This window comes from Lepisosteus platostomus, chromosome 7, assembly GCF_059453375.1.
Source record: "Lepisosteus platostomus isolate fLepPlt1 chromosome 7, fLepPlt1.hap1, whole genome shotgun sequence".
NCBI lineage: Eukaryota > Metazoa > Chordata > Actinopteri > Semionotiformes > Lepisosteidae > Lepisosteus > Lepisosteus platostomus.
In genome coordinates, this window is record NC_142617.1 from 1,129,220 (window position 1) to 1,152,523 (window position 23,304).

The 23,304-nt window shown below is 47.3% G+C and overlaps 1 protein-coding gene across 2 annotated transcripts; it reads right to left on the bottom strand.

Annotated features, from left to right (window-relative positions):
- LOC148657739 (tumor necrosis factor receptor superfamily member 19-like) lies at window positions 1–22,348 on the bottom strand. Of its 2 annotated transcripts, none has more exons than XM_088638409.1 (10): window positions 21,789–22,348; window positions 20,371–20,463; window positions 19,758–19,868; window positions 12,328–12,506; window positions 11,766–11,851; window positions 3,237–3,401; window positions 2,893–3,018; window positions 2,453–2,555; window positions 1,593–1,875; window positions 1–799 (listed from the first exon to the last, which is right to left on the bottom strand). In XM_088638409.1, the coding sequence occupies exons 2-9, from the start codon at window positions 20,434–20,436 to the stop codon at window positions 1,596–1,598; spliced, it is 1,116 nt and encodes a 371-aa protein (XP_088494535.1). In that variant the 5' UTR covers window positions 20,437–20,463; window positions 21,789–22,348; the 3' UTR covers window positions 1–799; window positions 1,593–1,595. The 2 variants fall into 2 exon arrangements, with proteins under 2 accessions (XP_088494535.1, XP_088494536.1); XM_088638410.1 differs by lacking the exon at window positions 21,789–22,348 and adding an exon at window positions 20,876–21,260.
- Between the last annotated feature and the right edge of the window lie 956 nt (window positions 22,349–23,304).

Here is a 23,304-nt window from a genome sequence, read left to right on the forward strand (position 1 = left end):
TTCATGGTTTGCAGACTTTATTGAAAAATGCACAAAGTGTGTAGATTCATTGAAAAGGTGTACACAAGCCAAACACTTTCACTACTTATGAGCAGATAGCAAGACCTGTAGGTTGTACTGGGCACTGAACTCTGCATTACAAAAATATTGACCATCTATTTTCTATATTACAATATCTACAATAAAACAGATGTGTACCGTATGCAAATGTTCCCCAGTGGCCCTTCCACCTCCAGTATTTTTCTCAAGCTTCAGTGCATTAGCTTGCTGGAGAGGATTATTATGCGAGCTGGGTCTTTTCATCCTTTCAAGAGCCGTTTTGATTTATTCACTTTTAACAAAGCGTGTAACATAACACATTCAACTGCCCATTGAAAAATGTCCCAGACAACTTTCCTACCCAAGCAATCAAGTGGACTAGGTGTGGAACATTCTCATGCTGGAACATCAAATACAGAATAACAGCTTTCTTCTATTGACTTAGCAAGGCTTGCACCACTGGCACAAAGCAAACAGTCTCCTTTCAACTTCATTGCACTTTATTTGGGCTGGTCCCTTGCCCTGACCAGCCATTGGCCCTTCAGTATTTCAGTCATGACTCCTGCAGGGTCACAGGGAAGCTCATTCCTTTGTGTGTATTTACAGAGTCTCTTCAGATGGCGTGAGGAAGGCTGCAGAGCTCAAGGGCCTGAGAAGACTGTGCCCCTTGCTTTCCTCTGAAAGGGTTCATGCACTGGCAGTCCGATCTAAAACTGGGTCTCATTGCATCTTCTTCGCCAGGCCTCTCTCTGATATCAGCCTGGGGGAAAGACGGACAGAACAGACATTATACACCTTGAGAGGTTTTGGGAATGGATACCTGAGACAGTGTGCTTTTTTTCATCTGAAAATACACAAGCAGACAAAGGCACCTCAGAAAAAACGTAGGACAACCTGAAAGAGGTGCTATTTGTTTACAGTGCTTCTAAGCAAACCCATTCACTTTTAAATACAGATGGAAACCTGAAAACAATTTTAGATTAGTGCTTAAAAATCTATCCTGCCTCTTGTACTTGGGAACAGTTTTAGAAATGTACAGATGTTTCACAGGACTGTGTGGCAGTGGCCAGGGCCGGACTGTGCCAGAGGTGAACAGCTCAAGAGTTTTACGGCTCATTTCAGTTTCCACAGAGGCCTGGTCAATCACAGGTGTTTCCTGCATCCTGGCACATGAATTGCTCCAGGAATCAATCAAACCCAATGACAAGCCGGCCTTCAAAACTGCTCCGTTAAGGTACAGCCTGAAATCCCAGCAGCCGGAGCTACAGCCAGCATCTCTACCGTTTCGCTGTCTTCCTCTGCAGTTAGGGTCGGGGTTCTGCAGCCTCTCGCTGGCATTGCCAGGCGGTCCTGCTGGGAAACTGTCAGGACAGCCTCTCTCCTTCCAGGCATGAGCGCCTGCTGTGTGTCTATGAAGACTCCAGCGGAAGTGAGCGGTGGAGCTGGTCCAGAGCCACTGCCATCAAACAGGCCTTTCCAAGCAATCTGCACTGCGTCCTTGTGTCACATACTAACAGAGCTGACAGTGTTCATGGGTTGTTTAATACACTCACCCGTCAAACTCCGCGCTCTGGGAAGGGCCCCCCTTCCCCGGCTGGAGAGTCCAGGGGCACGCCGAACCGCCAGCCTGCAGGGGGCGCTCCTGCCAGGGCGAATCCTGCCTCTATGGTCTCCTCGTTCCTTTCTGCGTCCTGCAGGCTGGCCCGGGACAGGTTGAGGCTGTCGCTGGCGGCAGAGACGCGCCTCAGCGGCCACGCGTCCGCACGCCCTCCGGCGGGAGAGCGGCTCCGGGCTCTCGGGGAGGCTGGGACATGCTCTTCCACAGGATCCACGTTCCTGCAAAACCGTAAATCAGGCAGCCTTACACAGCGTGTTGCTTCTTTAACTCGAACCACAGCCCATGCCTCTGGCTGAGGGATTTCTCCTGAAAGCTGTTCTGTAACAGAGAATGTCTGTTTCGCCACCGAGCACCGAGCGCAGGCATGTACGCTCTGGGCCCGAGCAGTGCGTGCGCCTGCAGGACTTCACTCCAATCGGCTAATTATTGGCTTAACTGGACCATTTGAACACTTTCTGCCAGCTTCTCACACGCCAGGGCCAGGAGCCCTCGAAAACCTGCCAGCTCGCCCTCCCTCCAGGACAAGGACTGGCCAGCTCTTTTACAGACACTTAGCAAAGACCAGGAAAAAGCAGATGAAATCATGATTTATTCTACAATTGCAGCTGGTAACCTGCAGTTTACAGACTGTACAGTCAGACATTCACCTTCACTTCTCTAATGACTTCATACATGTTTCTTTGAAGCTCTGTGGTCCTTGTTTTCCAGACCCTCTTTCCAGCAGCCTTAGCAGATGCTTGGACACTTGATGCAGAATGTATCGCTGTTGCCAGTACAGAATAAAGCTACACTCACCCTACATCCAGCGTGTTCTGGGAATGGAAGGGACAGCTGTTGCTGCTGCAGCCCAGACTGCAGGTCTCCTCGCAGCACAGGGATGGGATCAGGTGAACGGGACCTGCCCGAGTTAAGGGTCACGAGTCAAGAAGTGTGGAAGCCCAGAGCCAACAGCCCTACAATCACCCCCCACTCCCTGCACAAACATTATTTTATTAAGTCTCCTTTTCTACCCTGGGCTTCTCAGGCAGCTTTCCCACCAGGTCTCCTGGCCTCACATGAAGCCGATCTGAGTCAGGAGTTCCATCCCAAAGCCGTCACCTGGTGGCGCTGTGGTTTAGCCCGCGCACCCCTGGCAAGACACGGGGCAGACGGTCCCGGATTCGCAGCCTGACGGAACGTCCCTTGCAGGGAGGTAAAGGAAAGGCCGGGGCAGAGTTTCTGGGCACTGGACTCACCGCGTGCCTGAGCCGTATCCTGGTGGCAGTGGCAACAGCTTCGCAGAGAAAACTCGGGGCCCTGCTGCCTCTCGAAGCACGACAGCTCCGCGCCACTGCAGGGGGGTTCCGGGGCTCTTGACGTCCCTGTGCACACAGACAGGCAGGCGCGAGACTGTGGTTAGTGCTGGTATGTTATAAAGCAGAGGACTTTAAAATGGGATCCTCCGCTGAGCTTAAAAAAGTACATAAAGAAGCCTGTGGTCACGTTTGTCACTTCTGGCAGTGCGCACGCTGCTGAGTGGACGTGGACGGCGCAGAGATCTGCGACCCTGGACAGGCAGCGGGGACGGGAGAAGACCTACAGCTGGGCTTCTTCTGCAGCAGCTGCTTCTTGCAGTAGATGGCGCAGAGAGTGAGCAGGGCCAGCAGGACGGCGGCCAGGGCGCTGCAGATGACGGCGGCCAGGGCGGTGTCGCGCGGGCTGGACGCCGGGGAGGAGATCCGCACCAGGTTCACGCGGCTGCTGCCTGCGGACAGAGGCGGCACACCGTCAGCCATGCCCCTCTCCTGCAGGGCTGAACTTCACCCCTCTCTGTTCCTGTTCTCTGGCTCGACTCTCGCCTCCCTCGCACAGGTACAGACCAATCGTGTTTCCATATACAATACGGACGAACTACACCTTATTCCAGAAAAAAAAAGATCTAAGTGAAAAGCTTTTCAGAAAACATAAAAAAACAAAGTCAAAATAAAGACAGAATCCCATAAGCAAAGTGTAAGTCACAATGCCTGACCTACACATCCACAGGAATTCAACCCCACTGCCTTCTTCGCGATCTTTGACATGGTGGAAATTAACCTCGAGTTCCTAGGGGTAAAATATTTCCCCCACTGTGGCTCACGGCATTTCCTCTCACAAACACTCCTGGCCTCTCTCACTAACCACTTCAACCCTGTGCACTGAATCAGTTCGGTTTCCTGTCCCTCAGTACTAACACCTAGTACACTACCCATTGCCAAGTGTACTTGCCTGCTGTCTGCAGGTACAGCCTGGGCCTCAACACTTGCGCTGACACTGCCTCACCGTGAAGCCCAACATGTTAACTATCCACATTCTACCACGACAAATATAGCCAAGATGTTTATCACGTGGTTAATGAAAACTGCTTGATTGCAGACACACATAAGATCAATACAGTGAATTCCGATGCCAGCAAAGATTTCTCCCCGTCACCAAAGATTAGTGCAGTATTTATTTTTAAAGGCTTAAAGGCCAGAATGAATGGACATGATTAGTGAAGCTACTGTTTTCCAGCCTGTTCTGATTGGGGAAGGCTCCAGTTTTCCCGCGATCCAGAGAGAGGGGGTCTGACTGAGACCTCAGGCCAGTCACACACTCGGCATTGTGGGTTTTCAGAAGTGTCAAGAGGGCAAGTTTCTGCAGCTGGTCCGACTTGACCCTTACTCCATGCACAGACATGTCAAACACGAACCTGAAACCGATTCCTCAAACATCATCTTCTTGAAAGTCTTGTTATTTAGCAGTGCTTTTAATCTGTAAAGATCTGAATTTTGAAAAAAGGCAGAGAAGAGCCTGTAATCCAGTCACATCCTGCTTCAATACATTAGGTGTAATTATATGAATTCGTATCAACCAGTTTACAAAGCGTGCCTTACAGGGCTGCACAAAGGATTCCTGTACTGTCAAGGTACCTGTAGACCACCCCCTTTTCTAACCTGAGAAGCAGAATAATTCACATCTACTCCTCAGGGCACAGGCTCCTCTCTGGGAGATATTTTTCAAATCACATATTTGAAGGAAAAGCAGAAGTGGACTCTCTGGCCACGTCTTGATTCTGCCAGGAACTGCAAGCACAAGCACGCATGCACACCAATTAGACACAATCTCATCATCATGGTTTCAATCTACAAGTTACAGTTTTGTTTATTTACAAGGACTTCGCCAGCCAAACAATATCAAATTTAACCACCTCTCGCTCACCAAAACCACTTCTGGGAAAAACAAGGAAGCTTTTCTAGTTAATGACAGGGTAGAGGAGATGCCTTTTTTTAAAAAGGTCTGGATAATGTAAACCCGTGGGGCTTCAAAGACGGCTGGAACACTAAGCCGTGCGTCTGCGACTGGAGAAGTGTGGCAGGAAGTCAGTGCTGCTCCTCATTAGCCCTGGTGACCTGGCTCAATTCCACTCTGGGCTCTGGGGCCACCTGACCTTCCTAGTCACCCCCTCCTTTAGCTGGAGAGATGCAGTAGCTGCCCTCTCCCCCACTGGGTGCTGTGCAGTGGGGTACAGCGTGTTCCCCCGCTGGGTGCTGTGCAGTGGGGTACTGCTGCTCTCCAGTAATGCACGATTTGGTGTTCCCCTCCTATATTTTTGTAATCTCACTCAGCACCATTCTGCACCTGAGAGCACCTTTAACATTTGCATCCTTTTCCCTTTTCCTCCAGGATGTGACTTTTTACAGCCCCCTGCCCCAGGATATGAGCACCCTGCTGAAGTATTGAAATGGCTCTCAGATCAGTGGGCATAGCGTATTGTGTGGAGAAGGCTGAATCACAAATGATAAGGGTCATGTAAAGGGCATCTTGAATCAGTTTTGCTTCACTAGACATTCCCAGTCAGCTCACCTTGGCCCAACATAGCTAGCATTACAGCTGCCACTCGGCTGTGTCAGGTATCTCACTGGGTTCGGTCAGATCTGGAGAGCAGGGGTAACAGTGGGGCTCTGACACAGCAGGCCTGTGCCTCACAGAAAACCACTGCTGGCAACACTAAGTAAACAATCCAGCTGGGTGCTTTTCCCATGCCTCCACTCGACTAGTGCAACAGGAGTGTTTGCAAAATGGTACAAAAAAATACAACGAAGGAAAGAACCATTCTGAATTGCAAAATGTCGTTTTCAATCCCCCCTTCATCTCGTGTTTGCTTTGCAGTAGATTAATCATTGAGCAAAGCTAGATCTGGCCTTTAGATTCCAAACACTCTTTGTCATGCAATGTAAACATTACTTTAGCCTGGGCACAGGCACTGTGATATTCTGCTTTAACGGATAAGAATATTTGAACATTCCACTGGCAAAAAAACATTCCAGATATGTCAAAAAACATGAAAAGAACTAGTTGTAAAATAGTGTGCATTAATTTACAAGCTAAACCTGTGAATCTTGAACCACAGGTACCGCATCTCTCTGCACTGCTAATAGTTAAATGCATTTACTGTAGTGTACACAAACAGAGTGATAAGAGCTTATTAAAACAAGATTTGAGATGAACAAAGAAGGAAGGTCAACTGAGGGCCGTCCCAGAAACCCCATCCTCAGAGACGCCACCTATCACACTTTGCTCTGCTCTCATTTTCTGCTGTCTTTGTTCTTAGAAATCATTTGAAGAACATTTTTAAAAAAGCATCACTGTCTTTGAAATTCTCTGCTGCCTAGAACTGTTGTTACTTAGCCTTGCACGTTTTAACCTCGAAGAAGGCTGCCATACCAAACTCCACTGCTGAACGCAGTCCTGGAGTTTCCGATTTAACACAGCTAAAGCAGTAAAATAAAACATCATTGCAAGACTAAACTGCTTATTAGGGTTACAGCATTTAAATGAGTCGACTGACAACATCTTAAAGGAAAAAAAACACACTTAATCAACATCTCATGAGAATCAGTTCAAAAACCACCACACCCTTTTTTGCAATCGCTTGGTATCCCACAAGGCAACTTGCATCTGCAAGCACAGATTTTTGTAATCACTTCACTTTCCCACTACAGTGTATACCAGTCTGCTCAAAAAGCACAGAAGAGTCTCTTACAAGGACATAGGAGCAATTCTTCATGATAATTCTTATTGTCATGCATGAGCTCCTAACCCCACATCCAGTCAGTTCATAAAAGCAACAGTGAGGTATCCTTGATTATTAGACATTGACAGAGTGAACACTGGAATTTCAGAATACATTTCACCAAAACAATGACACTGTCCAATTGCATTAAAGACCATTGACAAAGATCTCATCGTACTGGGCAAGTTCAAGTACACTTTCTCTTCTACATAAGAGCTTTCATTACTTCATGCAGAATTAGCTCCAGGCTGAAGGTACAGCCCCACCTGGGTGACCCACAGCAGCCACAGGGGGGAGAATGCAGACATTTCTTGAGGGACAGTTCTTGATGGATGCCAGATTGAGCCTCAGGACACCAGGGTTTACCTCACTGCTTTAACCAAGCACGTCACGGGACATTTAATGTCCACGTAGCCAGGACCTCAGTTTAATTTCTCATTCAAATTTCTACACCAGTGCCCCTGGACATGAAACTGTGCCACTGGTTTGGCCATCTGGACGTAGAAGGAAGAGCACCACCTACTGGTCCACCAATACTACTTACAGCAGCCTGCTTTTCCAAGGTCTCCATCCCAATACTGGCCAGTTCTGGTCTCACTTAGTTTCTGAGATCTGATAAGCTCAGGCTACATAGTAATAGTTCTGGTGCACTGTTCACATGGAACAGAGGCACAGCTAACCAGCCCCCATATAAATAACCTGATGACAGGATGTCTCTTATCAGAAATATGGGTTTACACATCATGCAAAACCACATAGCAGGGTACAACGTCTTCCAGAAAGCATGTGTGAGCTTTTGTGTTTTCTCATTTGGACTGCGCAGCACAGACATAAATAAAAAGGTCAAACAAAGGATGTCTAATAAACCACCACCAGGGCTCAACTTTCTGTAAACTAGTTTCAGCTACAACATTCCCATTTATCAGGCCATCACACCTGCAGCAAACACAGATAAAGGAGAAACCATGAAAGAACATTCACCTGCTGATCGTATCTCTGAGCAACACTCCTTAAAAAAAGTGCTTTGATTGTAACATTCCCTGCACCGGCCTATAAAAGATAAATCACAAAAGCTCTGCAGTTTGAGGCCATATCAATTAGGAGTGCGGAGGGGCTGAATAACTGCTTCTGGATCTTCTCCTTTATTTTTGATGTATTTGTTCAAATGAAGAAACACACTGAGGAAGAGCAGAGTGTGATCTAAATCTGCCTTGAGGGGATAAAGGCAGCTGGGATTCCACAGCGAAAGAATGTGAAAATCAGTCTCCCCACAGAAACGGTTTACTTTCTCACCCGTTTCAGCACAATTTTCTTGTTTTTGTGCTCCTGAGTGGCACAGATGCCACAAGCATCTCCCACCTTACTACATTCCTGATCAGGGCAAAGAAGAAAAGATACACAAGATGTAGTTTTGATAAATGCATGGTTTATATCACACTTAAACATGTGTATTTCAAATTAACAGCTTATGTGTTAACACCTAGCAAGAGAACTTGAGAATTTTCTTCAATCACATTCTCCATGTGATCTGGGCCCATTTAGTGCTTTTGTGTTTGTTTTGAAGCACTAAGTATCAAGATCTCTTTAAACACCACAGCTGTGACTAGACCCACATGATGATGTCTGGAAGATCTAAGCACAGTTTTAGAGCGAATTACAGATAAATTGAAAAAGGCTGCAACACTGAAGGCTGCCAGGAGTCCTGCCACTGCAAACACACACATTTAAATCAAAACCATTTTTCCTAACTATTACTTCCTTTCAGAGATGAATTATTAGTGAAAGCAGGGCAATGATAAGCAGATGTAAGAAAGATATAAGAAAGGGGGTTTTGAAACAAAATGCTACACAGCAAATAGGAGAGTAAGAATCAATAATGTCTTAGTGCATTCCCAAACCTGTGTTCTTTGTCTTGCACACAAGGGAGCTGAACACAGGTCATTGAGTTCTGAAAACAAACAGAAATTGTTCTCCTGTCTTACCCACATATTCCTTAATGCACAAAGGAAACAGCCAATTCACTGTTTAGCTCTTGTGAAAAGGCACAGGTAAATTTATAAAACAGTAATGTGCAAGCTCTTACACTTTCAAAGAAAACATATCCATCATTTATGGTCCTGCTTGACTGGAGAAACTGTTTTTTCCAGTTGACCAAATTTAAGTGGAAAGTTCTCATGAACAGATCATTGAAAACCTTTGTGTGTATTTTAGCTTCTAGTAGAGGGTGGAGTGAGACTAAATGAATAAAGATAAAATTCCTTTTGTTTAATTATCTATTTGTTAAATCCCTGAATCCTTTGAAGATCACAATTGTGTTCCATTTCAAGTTTAGGCAGAAAAGCCAGTTATGAAGACAAATGCTTTTTTCTGTTTAACTTCAGGAGGAAACACAAATGTTTCCAACACAAAAAAGTAGGTAAGTCTAGGATCCCGGTGAAAGAGTGCTCAGCAGCTGTGTGTGCAGTTGTAGCAGATGAATGTATGCTGCTCCTAGCTTATTAAAATCATCCATTGAACTCTTGGGCACCAACTCCCTGGTGCCACAGTTAAGTCCCCGTCGAAGAATTCCTTGAGTGTTATTATACATTTCCATACACCAGACAAGACTGGAGGTTATGTGTTACAAGCAGGCACACCTGTTAGGACCAAACAACAGGCTTTTGGAAATTTCACTGTGTGGGGGGAATCTTCATGAAAGGGAGGCAGGTCTCCAGAGCGACACCTTTGGTCACTGCTGGGAGTGCAGGCAGGAAGTTGCCAGTACCAATCCAGTCTACCAGAAAACATCTGTGGCATACTATGGTAATATCAGAGTGAAGCATAGCCAAGCCCAATGAAATCATGTAAACAACATGATGCAAAACATAATCTGAAGTCTCCTTATTGATTAGAAACTAAACACAACTAGAAGATGCCCCTCCTAAGAAGAAAGAGATGTTGTTCCAAAATCAGCTTCAATCCCTGGCTATTTCGGGGCTCCTAAAACACCAGCAAACACCTACTGGCACCTACTGGAAAAAGCATGCCCTCAGAATCTGGGGAAACAAAGTTCTTTCTGTAGATCAAAATCTTTAAAAAAAACTTTACTTTTTCTCCCCCTCGTTCAGCTCTATTAGCTGTACATGACTGCTTTACAGGAACCACAGGGAAAACAGTTCCTCCCCTCCATGATCCAAATCCATGATTTGATTTGGCCAGTGATATATTTTTTACTGGCAAGACTAATTTTCACTGCATTAACCAATCAATGACCTGTGCAACGTGTTGTACCAGCACTGCTTGCTGTCTCTCTTCAAGCCCGCTGTTCTCTCACCTGGGTGCTAGTTTTAGGCACCGGGCCATTAGCAAGCAGGGAAACCCCCAGTCGCCAGCATTCGGTGGGAGAGAAAAGGGTGCGAGTCAGGCTGAAAACAACGAACTGCTAGACAAGCAAACACAAGCTGAATTTGAGATGTTTTGGTATATTTTCAGCAGTGTAGAAGAGTAGTTAGGGCTGTAAACTCCAAACTGGAAGGCTGTGGGACTGGCTCCTGGGCAGCACACTGAGAAAGGTGCCCCTCTCAGCTCTGTCGATGGGAAGTTGTAAACAACGGTCAAGTTTCTGCTCGAGTTCCAGGAGTCCACTTCAAGTGCAACACCAGGAGGTCTCATCTGGACGTTCAGAAAACTGTGTTCTTAAAACACATCCAGAACAGGCCAAGATGAACAGTGTGAATATAATTTAAGCCTTTTCACTTCTAAAGACCCAAGGTCTCTGCCGTGCTGCCAAGATTTACTGCTTTATGTAAAGTTGCACATTTGCCTCTGGGGTGTGACTTATGAAATAGTCTACCCGTTGTTTTTTTACGACCTACAATAAAATCACTCCTGTAAGGACTTCTGCATGGTAGGGGTTACAAATTGTGAGAATTATAGGGGTACTACAGCAGGTCTGATTCATTCATTCAGAAAACACAGCTGCCATTTTTCTCCATGAATGTTCAAGCCTTCCCTCCTTTAAAGATCGAAACCTTCCAAGATTAGAAGACCATAAGCCTGCTACTGGGACACAGGGGAGGCCAACACATTCAGGCAGTACACTTGAACATTAATGAGGCATAATCATTTGGAATGAAAACAGCTCCATTCTCTGTAATACCTTTTCTTAGGTTTTACAAACTGCTACATTGCTTAACTGGCTCTAGACAGAAGCACCTGGTGATTTTTTTTTAAAAGTGAGTCGAACCTTGAACTCAAATCCCAAAGACTCCAGAAGGAGGCGGCTCTGGGACACTTACGCAGGGATGTCTTGCAACACAAAATCCTCAAATCTTTTCAAACCCTTCACACTTCTCAGATTTTCCATTGCAGGATTCACTGAACTGCAGTAATTTTCCCGTTTCAATCCAGACAGCTTCCCAGAACTCCTGCAGGAGTGCCAGATCTGGCTCTGCTGCTCCACACAGGTCCTGCCAGATCTGCGCTCGGCCGGCTGCTAGCTCGGCGACCACTGGGAAGTCACACTCCATGGCTAAACCCACAAGCCCGCAAACCCATTTTTCCCACGCAGACCCTGAATCGCTCGTGACTGCAGAAATGGTGCAGAATTCACCTTAGTTAAATTCGTGGTTAATCATTCAGAGTCATCAACAGTCCAGAAAGCAGGACAGAAAGACGGCGTAGAGAAGGAAGCAGAAGACAGAGCCCGAGAGAGAAGAGAGGACAGACAGAAAGACATCCAAGAATGCGCGTGCCGGGCCAGAGGCCCCTTTCCAGATTCTAGCGACCAGATTCTAGTATTGAACCTTGTTAAGAGAGCTTGCCATTCTGTCGTATTTTAGGAAACGGATTTCCTTTATAAACAGTCCCTCGGTTAAAAAACAGCCTCTCCTAGTTAGTGGGTGCATTTTTAAGAATAGGGTGATAGGTTCCCATTCACTTTGGAGAATCTGGATTTTTGGAAGTGAGATTTGACTGTAGGTCGTATTCTGTTTTATTTAGAAGGCAGGTGCATCTCCCCAGACCCTGTACATGTAGTAATGAGCTGACCGCACTCACAGTGAGGCTCATAGGGGGGCGGAGGGTCCCCACAGGGCGTGCACTCCATATCCTGGAACCCACTCAGCTTCGTCTTCCTGTAGAACCTGGAACAAACACAACAGCAGCAAACCCCTGGGATTACTTCTCAGTTTAATCCATTATTAGTTGGCAAGACGACCCTTGAACACTGGTACAGCCGATCCTCGTTCGCTGCGCGGCGTGCCTTTGGAAAACGCCATGAAGCGAAATGGCCTGAAGCCACTCAGTTTTCCAGTCCGCTTGTCTGCGATGTTCATGGCGACAGACGTCATTTTTAACAAACAAGGCAGGCCTGCAAACTAGTTTCCAAACCAAGTGGATGGACAAGCAGCTCTGTCCCGATGACTCTGTGCTAAATTTTCCTCTTAGTTTTCTTCGGTTTAACTTTAGCTGGACAAACGGGCTCAGGCCTCCTTTGGGGGTTTTAATAGAATAGGTGGAACGTGGCTTTCGGCAGCTTTTAGAAGCGCCGAGTGTAAAAGAAGGAGACCCCACCTGGCTCCAGCACTCTCGGCTGCCCAAGCGATACCCCCCCACTCACCCCGGCAGGCAGTCCCCACACATGGCGTTGCTGGTGGTGCTGCAGTTGGCCTTCAGGTAGCGGTTGACCAGGGCGCAGTCCAGGCAGGGCTTACACTTCTGCAGGCCCCGGTCCTCCTTGAAGCGGTTCGGCCGGCACGGAACACACTGGGCGTCCTCCCCGTAGCCGAAGCCACATTCCTGAGAGGATTAGCACAGGACATCCCCCCGATTAGGCCACGGACAAACGGGAATACGGACGAATCGCGGGGGACAAAAAGCAAAATAAAGACCCCTGTGTTGCAGAATTCCACAAAACAAAGGCCAGCCTGCTTTGAGAACACATCTCCCACCACCAATGATCTCCCTTACGCCTACAATCAACATCTAGCCCTGCACTTTATTCCTGCGAGCTCCTGCTATTTGAATGATAAAGGACCTCTTGGACACCTACTGTTATATTATCGCTAGCTTCTGGCTTGGGTATTGTCCCGTCTTCTTTCTAAACCAATGCTGAAGAGCGTTTGAGAGTCTGGAAAATCAGAAGCACTCAGACCTTCATTGGCTACAGTGGGATACCAAGATTAAGAGACAGAGAGGCTTGGGAACTTGAATAACCTTCTTCTGCACTGCACTAATCTCCAAAGCAGATAAAACATCCAGCAGGCTCGCTTGCTTGACAATGACATTTCTATATCCTTTCTCCAGTCCTACTCTGTCAATGTTCATGTCACCGCCAGAGAGCATTCTGATCCATTTTTAAGGGAACTAAATCATGGAAATGATAACCAGTATTTCAGTGTTTTTAATTTAGCTTGTATCATTGACCCCCCCGCTTATTTCAGTTCATAAGAATCAAATTTATTTTACAAATAATAGATTTCATCCACCGGACCGCTCTTCCTCAGTCTGTCCCCCCTGGTCAAGAACGCAAGCCTGGCTAATAAAAGACTGAGCACACACGTGTAAAAATACATCGCCTCAGAAAGAGCACTGCGGTTTCAGCTCAGCAGATCAGATTTTGTCTGCAAGATGGAAATTGCAACCTTCTAATTTTGCAGAACCACAGGAAGAAAAGCGAATTACACAGAGAGCCCAGCGCACGTCTCCAGCCTCAGCTACAGCGGGAGGGGTCGTCTGACAGAACGAAGCGCGGGGTGTTCAGTGCACACTGGAGCGGGGGGGCCGCGGTGAGGGCGTGGGGGGCGTCGGGGCTGCAGACACGCGGGTTTGTCACACGCGGAGGAAGAATGCGGCTTCTTTCACATGCGACGGGTGCAGGAGGCCCACACCTGCACCGCGGCGCCTCAGGGCTGTGGCAGAGGGGCAGCTGCGCAGCTGGGACACGCTACCCTGGACTCTCACCGCGCAGGCTGCACAGCGAGAATTGACTGCGCACAGAACGCAAGAACGGAACTAGACAAACGAGAGGAGGCCATTCAGCTACTAGTCGCTCAATCGATCCCGGGACCTCCTCCAGAAGCCAGGGCTGCTGACTGCTTTTCCGATTCCTTTGGTTCTAGGGGCACCTTCTCCGTGTGGAGTCCCACCAATGAAACATAATCATGGTACTGATAATCTCACCCCCGCGGAGAGCAGTTCGACATCCCTGAATGTTGTGGAATTGTTGGAATGCGCGGCACCATTTTTCCATTCCGTTTTTACCCATTTCGTTAAAACCCTGAGAAACAGCCCTTCCCCCTCCAGGCCGGCGCTCAGACTGCGTCAGGTGCGTCAGGGACAAGGAGCTACGGGAGCGCGGCGCGAACGACGGGCTCGGGCTGCGGTTTCCAGAGCAGCCAGCAGGTCACAGAAAGACATGGCGCTCAGGAAAAAAGGGCCTGGCTGTTGCACAGCAGATGGGAACGCGGTCAACCACTTTATTCCTTTATTTTTCAATCGGATCTGGAACGTAATATTTGCTAAGCAAACAAAATATGCTTCTAGATAGCGCATATAATAATGACCTATATCACTGTGCACAGAGATAAATTTAAAAAAAAAAGCACACGATAGTGCAGACTGCCAGAGCTCAGCAGGAATTCAGTCAATGTGGAGCTATATAGTTTTTTTTTTAAAGTGCAGTTTTTCCACTTGGCAGAAGGTGCAATCTTATCTTCAGAGAGTACAATCAGAACAAGACTGGCTCTGTAATATTCTCAAAATGCACATGATTCTGAAGGATGAACTGGTTCATGTAAATAGTGTAGGTCTGGACCAGACATTGCAGTCTACAGACTGCAGACTGCAGACCTTTCACACACTGTTTGCATCTTTTTGTCTGCAAAATTCAGAAATCTCTTCATTGAGCTTTGAACACATTTCATACATTCCACTAATTCCAGCCTCCCTTGGATCAGTCCAGAGGATCTCTGCATCTGCGATAAAAGACCTCACTTTCAGCTGTTCAGATCACTCCCAGATAATTCTGTACATGAGAAGTGGAGTTATTGTAAGGAGAACATTTTCATTTCTATGGTTTTTTCCAGGCTTTCAACAGGAAGAAAATGCATTTCATCCATTTCAGTCTGAGCTCTCTTTAAGAACACAACACATTCTCCCTACAGACAAACAACCATAGAGATTTTTAGAATAGGCATTTAAAGTATTATGAATACGTTTTGAAATGTCCCAATTAATTTAGTCAAATAAATGTATTTGAAAGTCATGGACAGCAATATATAAACGTGTACAACAGCAGGAAGCTTTTGTTGACTTCATTTTCCAATAAGAGCAACAAGAGCAAAGAGGAAATACAGACACGTCTCAATGCAAGTTCAGCTGATAGTCTTCCCTGACTTCACTCCAGCGCCATCGCAGGGTCCTGTTCCCACAGTGTACTATGGGACACAAGGCCACTTAGAGTGGCTGTACAAAGTATTCACTGCCATTGTATTTTGCCACACTGTTACATGCTGTAAACTTGATAGACTTATATTTCTTTCCCCTTTGAGCCATACTAATCCTCGACAATATCAATGTATTTATAAATTTGGAGCTAATAAAATAATTAAAAAATAAAAACCCTTAAAATCTTCATTCGAAAAATATTCACCTCCTTATCATTAACACTCCTTCATAAGCTCTGCCTCAACCAGTTGCCTTCAGATTTTGCACAGTATGTTGATTGGAATCCACCTATGCTCAATTAAAGCAGTTAACCACTCAGACTGGACACACCTGTCCTTGTAAGGTTAAATACACCTATCTGTGTGAGTTCTCGCCATTGGACATTGTATACAAAGCAACATGAAGACGAAGGGGATACGCAACAACTAGGGAGCTGAGTTGTGGACGGACCATTGGAGAAGTCAGGCAAGGGACATAACACCATCCCCATAGTGAAGCACAGCAGTGGCATAAAGTATTGGAGCTGCTTTTCATGGGCAGGAACTAGTCGGCTTGTCAAAGTAGAGGGCAAAGTTGAAGGAGCAAAATATAGGCAGATCCTGGAGCACAAACTGGACCAGTCTGCGAAAGATCTGAAACTGTGACAGAGATTCATATTGGCACAGGACAACGACCCCAAACCCAAAGTGGATGAAAAAGAAGAAGGCGAGAGTCCTTGAGTGGTCCAGTCACAGCCCAGACTTGAACAGAGAATCCGCGACAGGATCTGAAGACTGCTGAACACCACCGCCCCCCCAGCCACCTGGAGCAGCTGGAGCAGCAAGGACGACTGGGTGACAATTCAAGCCGCAGGATGTGCGAAGCCGGTTAAAGCACACAGCAAAAGACTGGAGGCTGTGATTGCTGCAAAATGGGGACCAACTTAATATTAGACGCTTAAGGTCTCAGAGGGGTGAATATTTGTCCAGCTTGGAATGTCCATGAAAGTTTTCTTTAACAATACAAATGATTATGCCCCCATCAAAATGTCAAGCATTTTCTGTCACTTGTGGCTTGGTGCCAGGTGGGCAAACTCTGCAAGCTGGCAGTAGCTGTAGGGGTGGGTGCCTGACCTGGGCATTCCTCTACTCTCCAAGCCAGCAGTGGGGTATTTCAGATCAGGGACTGACCACAGGCTGGGCTGGTCATGGGAACAAGCAGCAGACAGCTGCTGTGGTCAGTGCCCTCTGCCTGCCAGCTGTCCAGCCCCCCTGCTGAGACGGCACACAAAGCAGACAAGCAGAGGGGATTAACGACAGGAATCCCACACCTGGCGAAGCAACGCCGGGCTCCCACACTGCCTGCTCATCGCCGAGAACGAGCGTCTTCAGGAGACATCATAAACACCAAGAAGAATGTTGAAACGACAGGGCGCTCGCTATAAGAGTAAGGAGCAACCTTGTGAAGTTCACAAGAACAATTCGTTCACTGAAATACTATACTGGTTCGTCAATTTCACCCTGTTAGGAAATGCAGGAAATTTTCTTTCAGAAGGAAAAAACATTTGGTGAACAACAAGCAAATGCACTAAGTCTCTAAAAAACTTGACAAGTAGTCTCCATTATTTTTTTAATTAAAATGTAAAAAAAAAAGTTTTTTGTTTTTGCATAAAAGCCCATCTCTGTCCCCCCATTTCTCCCTGGAGTGAAATATCAGTATGGCGAGTCTACACAGAAAAGCCAGTACATGCAAGTCCCAGTTTTCATCTCTCCTCAGATCAAGTTTTAGTTAGAAAGCCAAGGGAAACAAAGAGCAATAGAGGTACATGCTCAAAGAGGTTACAGCATGTTCAGACTCACAGATATTTTAGAGATTAAGCAGGAATCATATGACTCCTTAGGGGAGACAAGTCATCTGATCCAGTAATGAACGCGCCTAAAAAACAATGCGGGTTCGTTAACTCAATGTGCCATCTTACATTCCCTGCAACCCTTTAATGCCAGCTAGCAGGCTCAGTGCTTGGAGCTCAGTAACTTGATCCCTTTGCCATTTCCCTGCACTAGCGACAGCCGCTGCCTGCACCCCCACTTCTCCCAGCGTCTCTCCGCTCTTCCCGGGAGGAGGGCACACAGACAGAACAACAAAGAGGACTGACAGGAAAATCTAACCCAGGAAACCAAACAAATATCATTTTTTTGCAGCTTTTGTAACGTTATACTCCCTTTTCGTTTGAAAAGATTCCGTCTACAGCGGCCACTTCCAGTTGCACACAGGAGCACAGGACCTGCCCTGCGTGAACAAGGACACACGGCCAGCGCCAGCTCTCGGCTGAAGGGCCCCCTCCTTTTCTGAGGCCTGAACATCGACTGTTCTTTGGCAGCTTACTTGGCCGCTGATGAATTAGGCAGCCAATTATTAACACACATCGCGGGGGTCTGGGAGCTCTGCACTCCTGGCCATTAGCGTTTGGCAGGAGAACATCAGCTCTTTCTACCCACACAGCTCGAACGCTGGAGCCAAGACAAAATAAAGCCACTTAGCTTGGGTTGAAATATCTGTATATCTGTTGCATGTGCGCTCATGTAAAGAAAATACGAGAGACAGAGGGGCCTGGGTTATATGTTTTACTACTTAAAAATAGGCTACCATTTGATAGTGCATGGTTCAATACGTTTCACAGACAGCGCGATCAAACCACCAGGGCGTGACTTTTTAAAGAACAGCTTAACAGCTGAATTGCGCTTACTCATGTGTACAGCCCACACTGAGAAACACAAATGAAATTAAAGCTCTTGCGTTCCTTTCATCTAATACATCACCACTACCACCTCCATAACGGTTATTCTCATTTCATGAAGGCTGTGTTAAGCCTGGACAAAGCAATGCAACTATTTCACATTTAACATGAAGCATAAATATACATCCCAATAAAACAGGTGTGCTAACACCATACTCTCTTTCTGCTTGTTTTTCTTCAATGAAAACAAGCCTCATAAATTGTAAAAAACATCCCATTATTCCCTGTAACATCAATACCTTCTAAGAAGGCAAGGAATGTTTTATTTTCACAAAAATCTCCTTGCCGGCTTACAGAAGTTGTAATTTAGTTCTCATAATTTAGTGGGAGTAATCTCTGCCCACTGCTCAGTAGTTTTTGAGAAGGCATTTCAACTCATCCAGAATAGAGCCTTTCCACCCATTCATGAAAGAATCTGATTCTGAACCGACAACAGGAAGAACCATATACAAATTTAACAAAAACAGAAAACTCCATCTTTCTCAACTCTTAAAAGATAAAAGCACAAATGACCCTGAAGACCCTCATCAGTCATATAGAATAAGAAGTTATTATTTTGCTATAAATTACAAATAATGTGAGTCAAATTATTTGATATAGACATCACAAAAGCACAATTCAATTTTAAAGTTGCACCTATGAGATAAAGTTGGGGATTTATTTTTCGGTGGACTGTGCGAAAGACAAGATCAATCAGCTCGGAAAAGTGCAGCGGCTGCCTCATCCCCACGACTAGATCAGAGCTTCCCCTGCTGGTGCAGCTCCTCGAACAGAGGAGCTCGGAGTGCCTGACACAGGACAGAGAGAGTCTATTGTTCCCTTTGAAGAGGAGCACAATGGATTGCAGATGTTGCCGGCAGTGACAAGATAATGATTCTCAGATCTATCCAATCAGGAAGACAAAAACACTAATGTCCAGGAAACACAGGAAATAACTCTTTGTCCAGACCTTAACATGTGGAATTCACCACAATGAAAGTCATAAACCACTGGACCCCAAATCTTTAATTTTAAAACAAACAAGGGATAAGAGGCAAGAGAAGCTCTCGAACCGTCTCTCTACGGTTTGACAGCAATCCAGTGCTTGCTTCAGGGTGAGCAGGGAAGCCTGCCTCAAACATTTATGCAATAAACTGAACGCAATGAAACCACAACACTGGCCACTGCAGAGCAGTGGATCGATAGAGACACAAGAACCAAGAGGACACAAGTCCCACAGTCCTGCAGCTGAGTAAGAACAAGAATAAAAGTATATCTGGGAATAATCAGCAGTTCCATTCTGTGTTCTCTTACTTGAGAATTCACAAAAAAACACTTGAATCAGAAAGCTCTGATGTTACAGAGCAGTATTTTAAAATTGAGAGGTCATACAATCTTTAGGAATCTACAGGAGATCTTTTCAGTTCATCTCTTTGGGTTCCCACACAACCTGTAGCAAGTGGGAACAGCTTTAACCCCGACAAGCTCAGTCCTACACAGGCTTGTCCTGTTGGCACAGAAATGTCCTTTTGAACGTGACATCTTTAAAGGATTTAAACATTCTGCATATTCTAACTTTTCCTTAAATACAGGTTTGTTAGGCGAGTCTTCGGTCACCACGTCCTCACAGTGTGTCAGGGTAGAGCAGATGTGCGCACACAGTGGCACTGAAGTCTGATGTCCTGCACTCTCCAGCCTCGAGAGAGTGTGGACGTCACACGCTATGCACAGCAGCGCAAAGACTGTGGACAAAGATGAATGCGAAATCGAGGAGGAATCGGACACCTGAATAAACGATCCACGGCGATCACACGGCGCCGTGGCCGGTTAGTGGGCTCCGCACCGACCTTTGACAGCTCCTGTCCCGCGTCGCACTGGACACAGGTCACACACGTCCCAGACTTGTCCCTGAACTCCTGTTCCCTGCAGTCCTGAGGATCTTCTGCTTGTATGAAAATCTAAAAAGAATTGGGAAGAGAGATCAGTTTGTTGCCGGAGTGTGGGTCACAGCCTTAAATACTTGAAACAGTTCTTACTTTTTAATTGGGGGTACCGCCTAAGCGAAATTGGCACCACCTACGTAACTAGGAAGGGGGTTTGAGGCTGCAAGATGATCAGCGACTGTATATCAAACAACGACGAGGTGTCGACGGAATTTGCCTTTAGAATCGCTGAACGGAATTTGGAAATATCACTTTTGAAAAACAGAATAAACCACGCTAAATGTCACATTCATACAAACCCTCACAGTTTTAGAAGTAAACCTTTTTTTTTTAATAAATGTAAGCGCGCTAACGTGCAGCGCACTGTGGTATTTTCCCTTTCCCCCCCAAATACACATCCTATGTTGTCAGGTGATGCAATTCAACAAAACGTTTTTATAACTCCCGGGGCGCGCTCGGTGTTTGACGAGGGGAGCGAGACGCGACAAGAGCACGACCGCGGGGGCCGGTGACGCACCAGGAGCGAGCACGCGAGGAGCAGCTTCAGCACGTGCGGGCGGTCCCGCGCCGGGGTCCGGGCCATTGAGCACCACGGGCGACAGGACTGCAGCTGTAGACAGAGAAGGGAAAACATCACAAAAATCAAAGCGTCAGATCAACAGCTGTGCCGAATCATTTCAATAACGTGTGTTACGGTTGCCGCTACTACTACGGTTAAGACTCCTCACAGTTTTGCCTGAGGACAGTTTACCCAGTCCAAATCCGCCGCCCATCTCTAGTGAATCCACAGACAGCTCTACTGATTTACGGGTTTCCCGTATAGGGCTTAAAACTAACATTTTTTTATTTTATCTTAAACGTGCCGTCCGATTTTCTGTAAACCTTTCTTAAACGCAAGACTCCGACGAGACGTTTTGAAGTCTGAAGATGACCCGGTTTCAGTCTTGAGTAGGTAGGCGCCCAGGTTTTTAATCTGGACTGCAAGTAAGAAATTGCAAAAACGGAGCAACAAGAATATTCACCTGTTGCCATCTGAAGCGAATCTCAAAGCCGGACACTGACGCTGCCCAAGCGAAAGTTAAAAGCGCGGTATCGAAACGAACTACTGAGAAAGCAACGTTTGTCCTTACAGTCGGTTTCAATAGGCTCTTGAGAAACTACACCTTCAGACCTGGACCAGACTGCATCTGCGCTCTTCCAATCCCATCACAAGCGTGAAAGGAAAACACACTGAATATCAGTCTTGCCCTTAAGTGTTGTGTTGCATGTTTAAACCCACGCAGCAAGCTGTGCTTCCAGTCTGCGTGTTCTGAGTGCAATGCCAATTGCACGACAGACTTCAAGAATTCCGACTGCATTTTAGCCAGAACGCTGATCTTCCGCCCATTTAACTGCGCTTTTCCAGCGAGACCCACAAGCACTGAAGAGAACTTCGCATCACCAAGGTCCGACCCAGATCTGATCATTCTTCTTGGGCTCGGACACGGGCGTCAGCACGGGTGCGCATGTTCCAGTGTGGCTCCATACAGTACGTGTTTGTGGCAAAGGGTCGTTTTGAATGTATGTTGCGAGCTAAGCACATGTGTTCGACACTCGCAGGCAGTTAGAACACAATATCCCTTTCTTCGCCTTATCCCGTCGCAGTGACTGACTTTCACGGCAGGACTGTCCAGAAACTGTCCCTCACAGCGCTGCAGGAGCATCTTGGATTGCAGAGCACCCAGCCACCGCTGACTTCGCAGCGAAGACGGAAAGACGCGATATATGAGGTCCGTTGCAGGGTTTGAACCCTACAGTGCGAGTCGGTCTGGGGTGAAGTTCACAGGTTAAAGAGCTACAGATTTCTCTTTTCTCCAGGTATATTTACATACTTTACACGCGAGTGATTTCGCATCAGGGCGTCGCGATACACAACACGAACATACGCTGTCTTACCAGAGAAACGCGAGAAGACCCGAAATGTCCCCCTTCCTGCGGTCCCGTTGACTTCTCTTTGTTTGTCTCACTCGTCTCTACTTCCCGATACCTCCTGCTCGGAGCTCAGAACCATACCCAGCAGCTCCTCCGCAGATCTGCTCGCCCGCGGAACTGCGGACGGACCATCAGACCGAGCAGAGAAAGGAGAACAGCCCTACGCGCAGATCAAAGACGGGGGAGGGCCGTGATCAAAGGGCTGTAATCTGATCGCCGATCTGCGCGCACATCAAAGGCGAACCTGCAGCACCAGCCCCACAGCGCAGAGAGCAGGTAATTATGATCGCAAGATATTATCCGCGACGCAAGCACTCTCCGGAGAAAGCAGGGCGAGCTGGAGGGAGAGAAAACAGAATCCGCGAATGGGAATGGAAGGCAACACCCCCCCCCCCTTTATTTTCACTGAGAAGGACACACAGCCCGGCTTCTCCCGCTGCCTCCCGAGGGGTTTCCAGGCTCGCAGGGCGCCGGGTCTCTGCGCTGCAGCGCCGGGCGCCGCCTCTCCTCCGTCCCGGCCGCAGATGCCATGACGTCACCGCCTCGCCCGGGGATTGGCGGAAAGGGAGGCCGGCTCCAGCCCCCGGACGGGGGGGGCACTTTCACCAGAAGGCTGAGAACGACCTACAGGCAGCGCTATGCCTGGGTCAGCTCGTAAGAAGCGACTCACGATGGTGTGTGTCCATTCTCGCCAGTTCTGCTGAGCCCGTGGAGACTGGGAGACGACACACCAGAGATATTCGAGGGCTGCAGGGGGGCAGGGGGGCTGGGGGAGGAGGGGAAAGGGGGCAATTCACCGCAGAACCTCACAGAAAGCTCTTGTTTCGCTCAGTCAGAAAGCATTTCTGGATGTCTCACGGGACGCCAGCTCGGTCCCAGCAGCGCAGCGGGAGCGACAGCTGGGTCGCATCCGTGTGGTGACGGTCCTGACGGGGGATGAGCCCGCCGAGACTGAGCGGCTCGCTTTCCGCCCGTGAAACCGACACGGGTGAGAACTCCTCCTGGCGTGTGGAAGAAGGGTTTCACAAAGGCAAACATCAACCTGAATTGCTAGCGAGCCTTCTTTTACCCAGTACCAATCCAGTTTACCCCCCAGAGTTCACAGAGACCTATCCCGGTTTGATACCCCCGTCTCAGCGACAGGAGGCCGTTTCTCGGTGCTCATAGACCCACGGATGTGAAAAATACAGGCCCCGAACAGGTTGAGTGGTTTTTAAAATCAATTCCCACAGCAGTTCTCACGCACCTTGTAGACTCCTGCCCTCTTATGGGCAAACAAAAGGAAGAAGCATAACAGACAGGGCCATCAGGCAATACGGGTTACTATGAGCTTCCAGAAGTAAGACAGTGAAGAGTTCTTACACTGGGCACCTGTGCTGGTCTCAGAGGCTCAGCGGGGCTGGGCCAGGTCAGTTCTGGGGCAGGTCAAGAGGGGGTTACTGGCCTGTCAGAGGAGCTGTTTTGCAGATGAGATATTAAA

What these genes read in the sequence shown, in the direction of transcription:
- LOC148657739 (XM_088638409.1), bottom strand. Translation starts at nt 20,436, where the DNA reads ATGGCCCGGACCCCGGCGCGGGACCGCCCGCACGTGCTGAAGCTGCTC. An exon ending in GCCCCCCTATGAGCCTCACT is followed by an intron (nt 3,402 to 11,765) that starts GTGAGTGCGGTC and finishes CTCTGTCCGCAG; the next exon opens with GCAGCAGCCGCGTGAACCTG. An exon ending in CAGAACACGCTGGATGTAGG is followed by an intron (nt 1,876 to 2,452) that starts GTGAGTGTAGCT and finishes ACGGTTTTGCAG; the next exon opens with GAACGTGGATCCTGTGGAAG.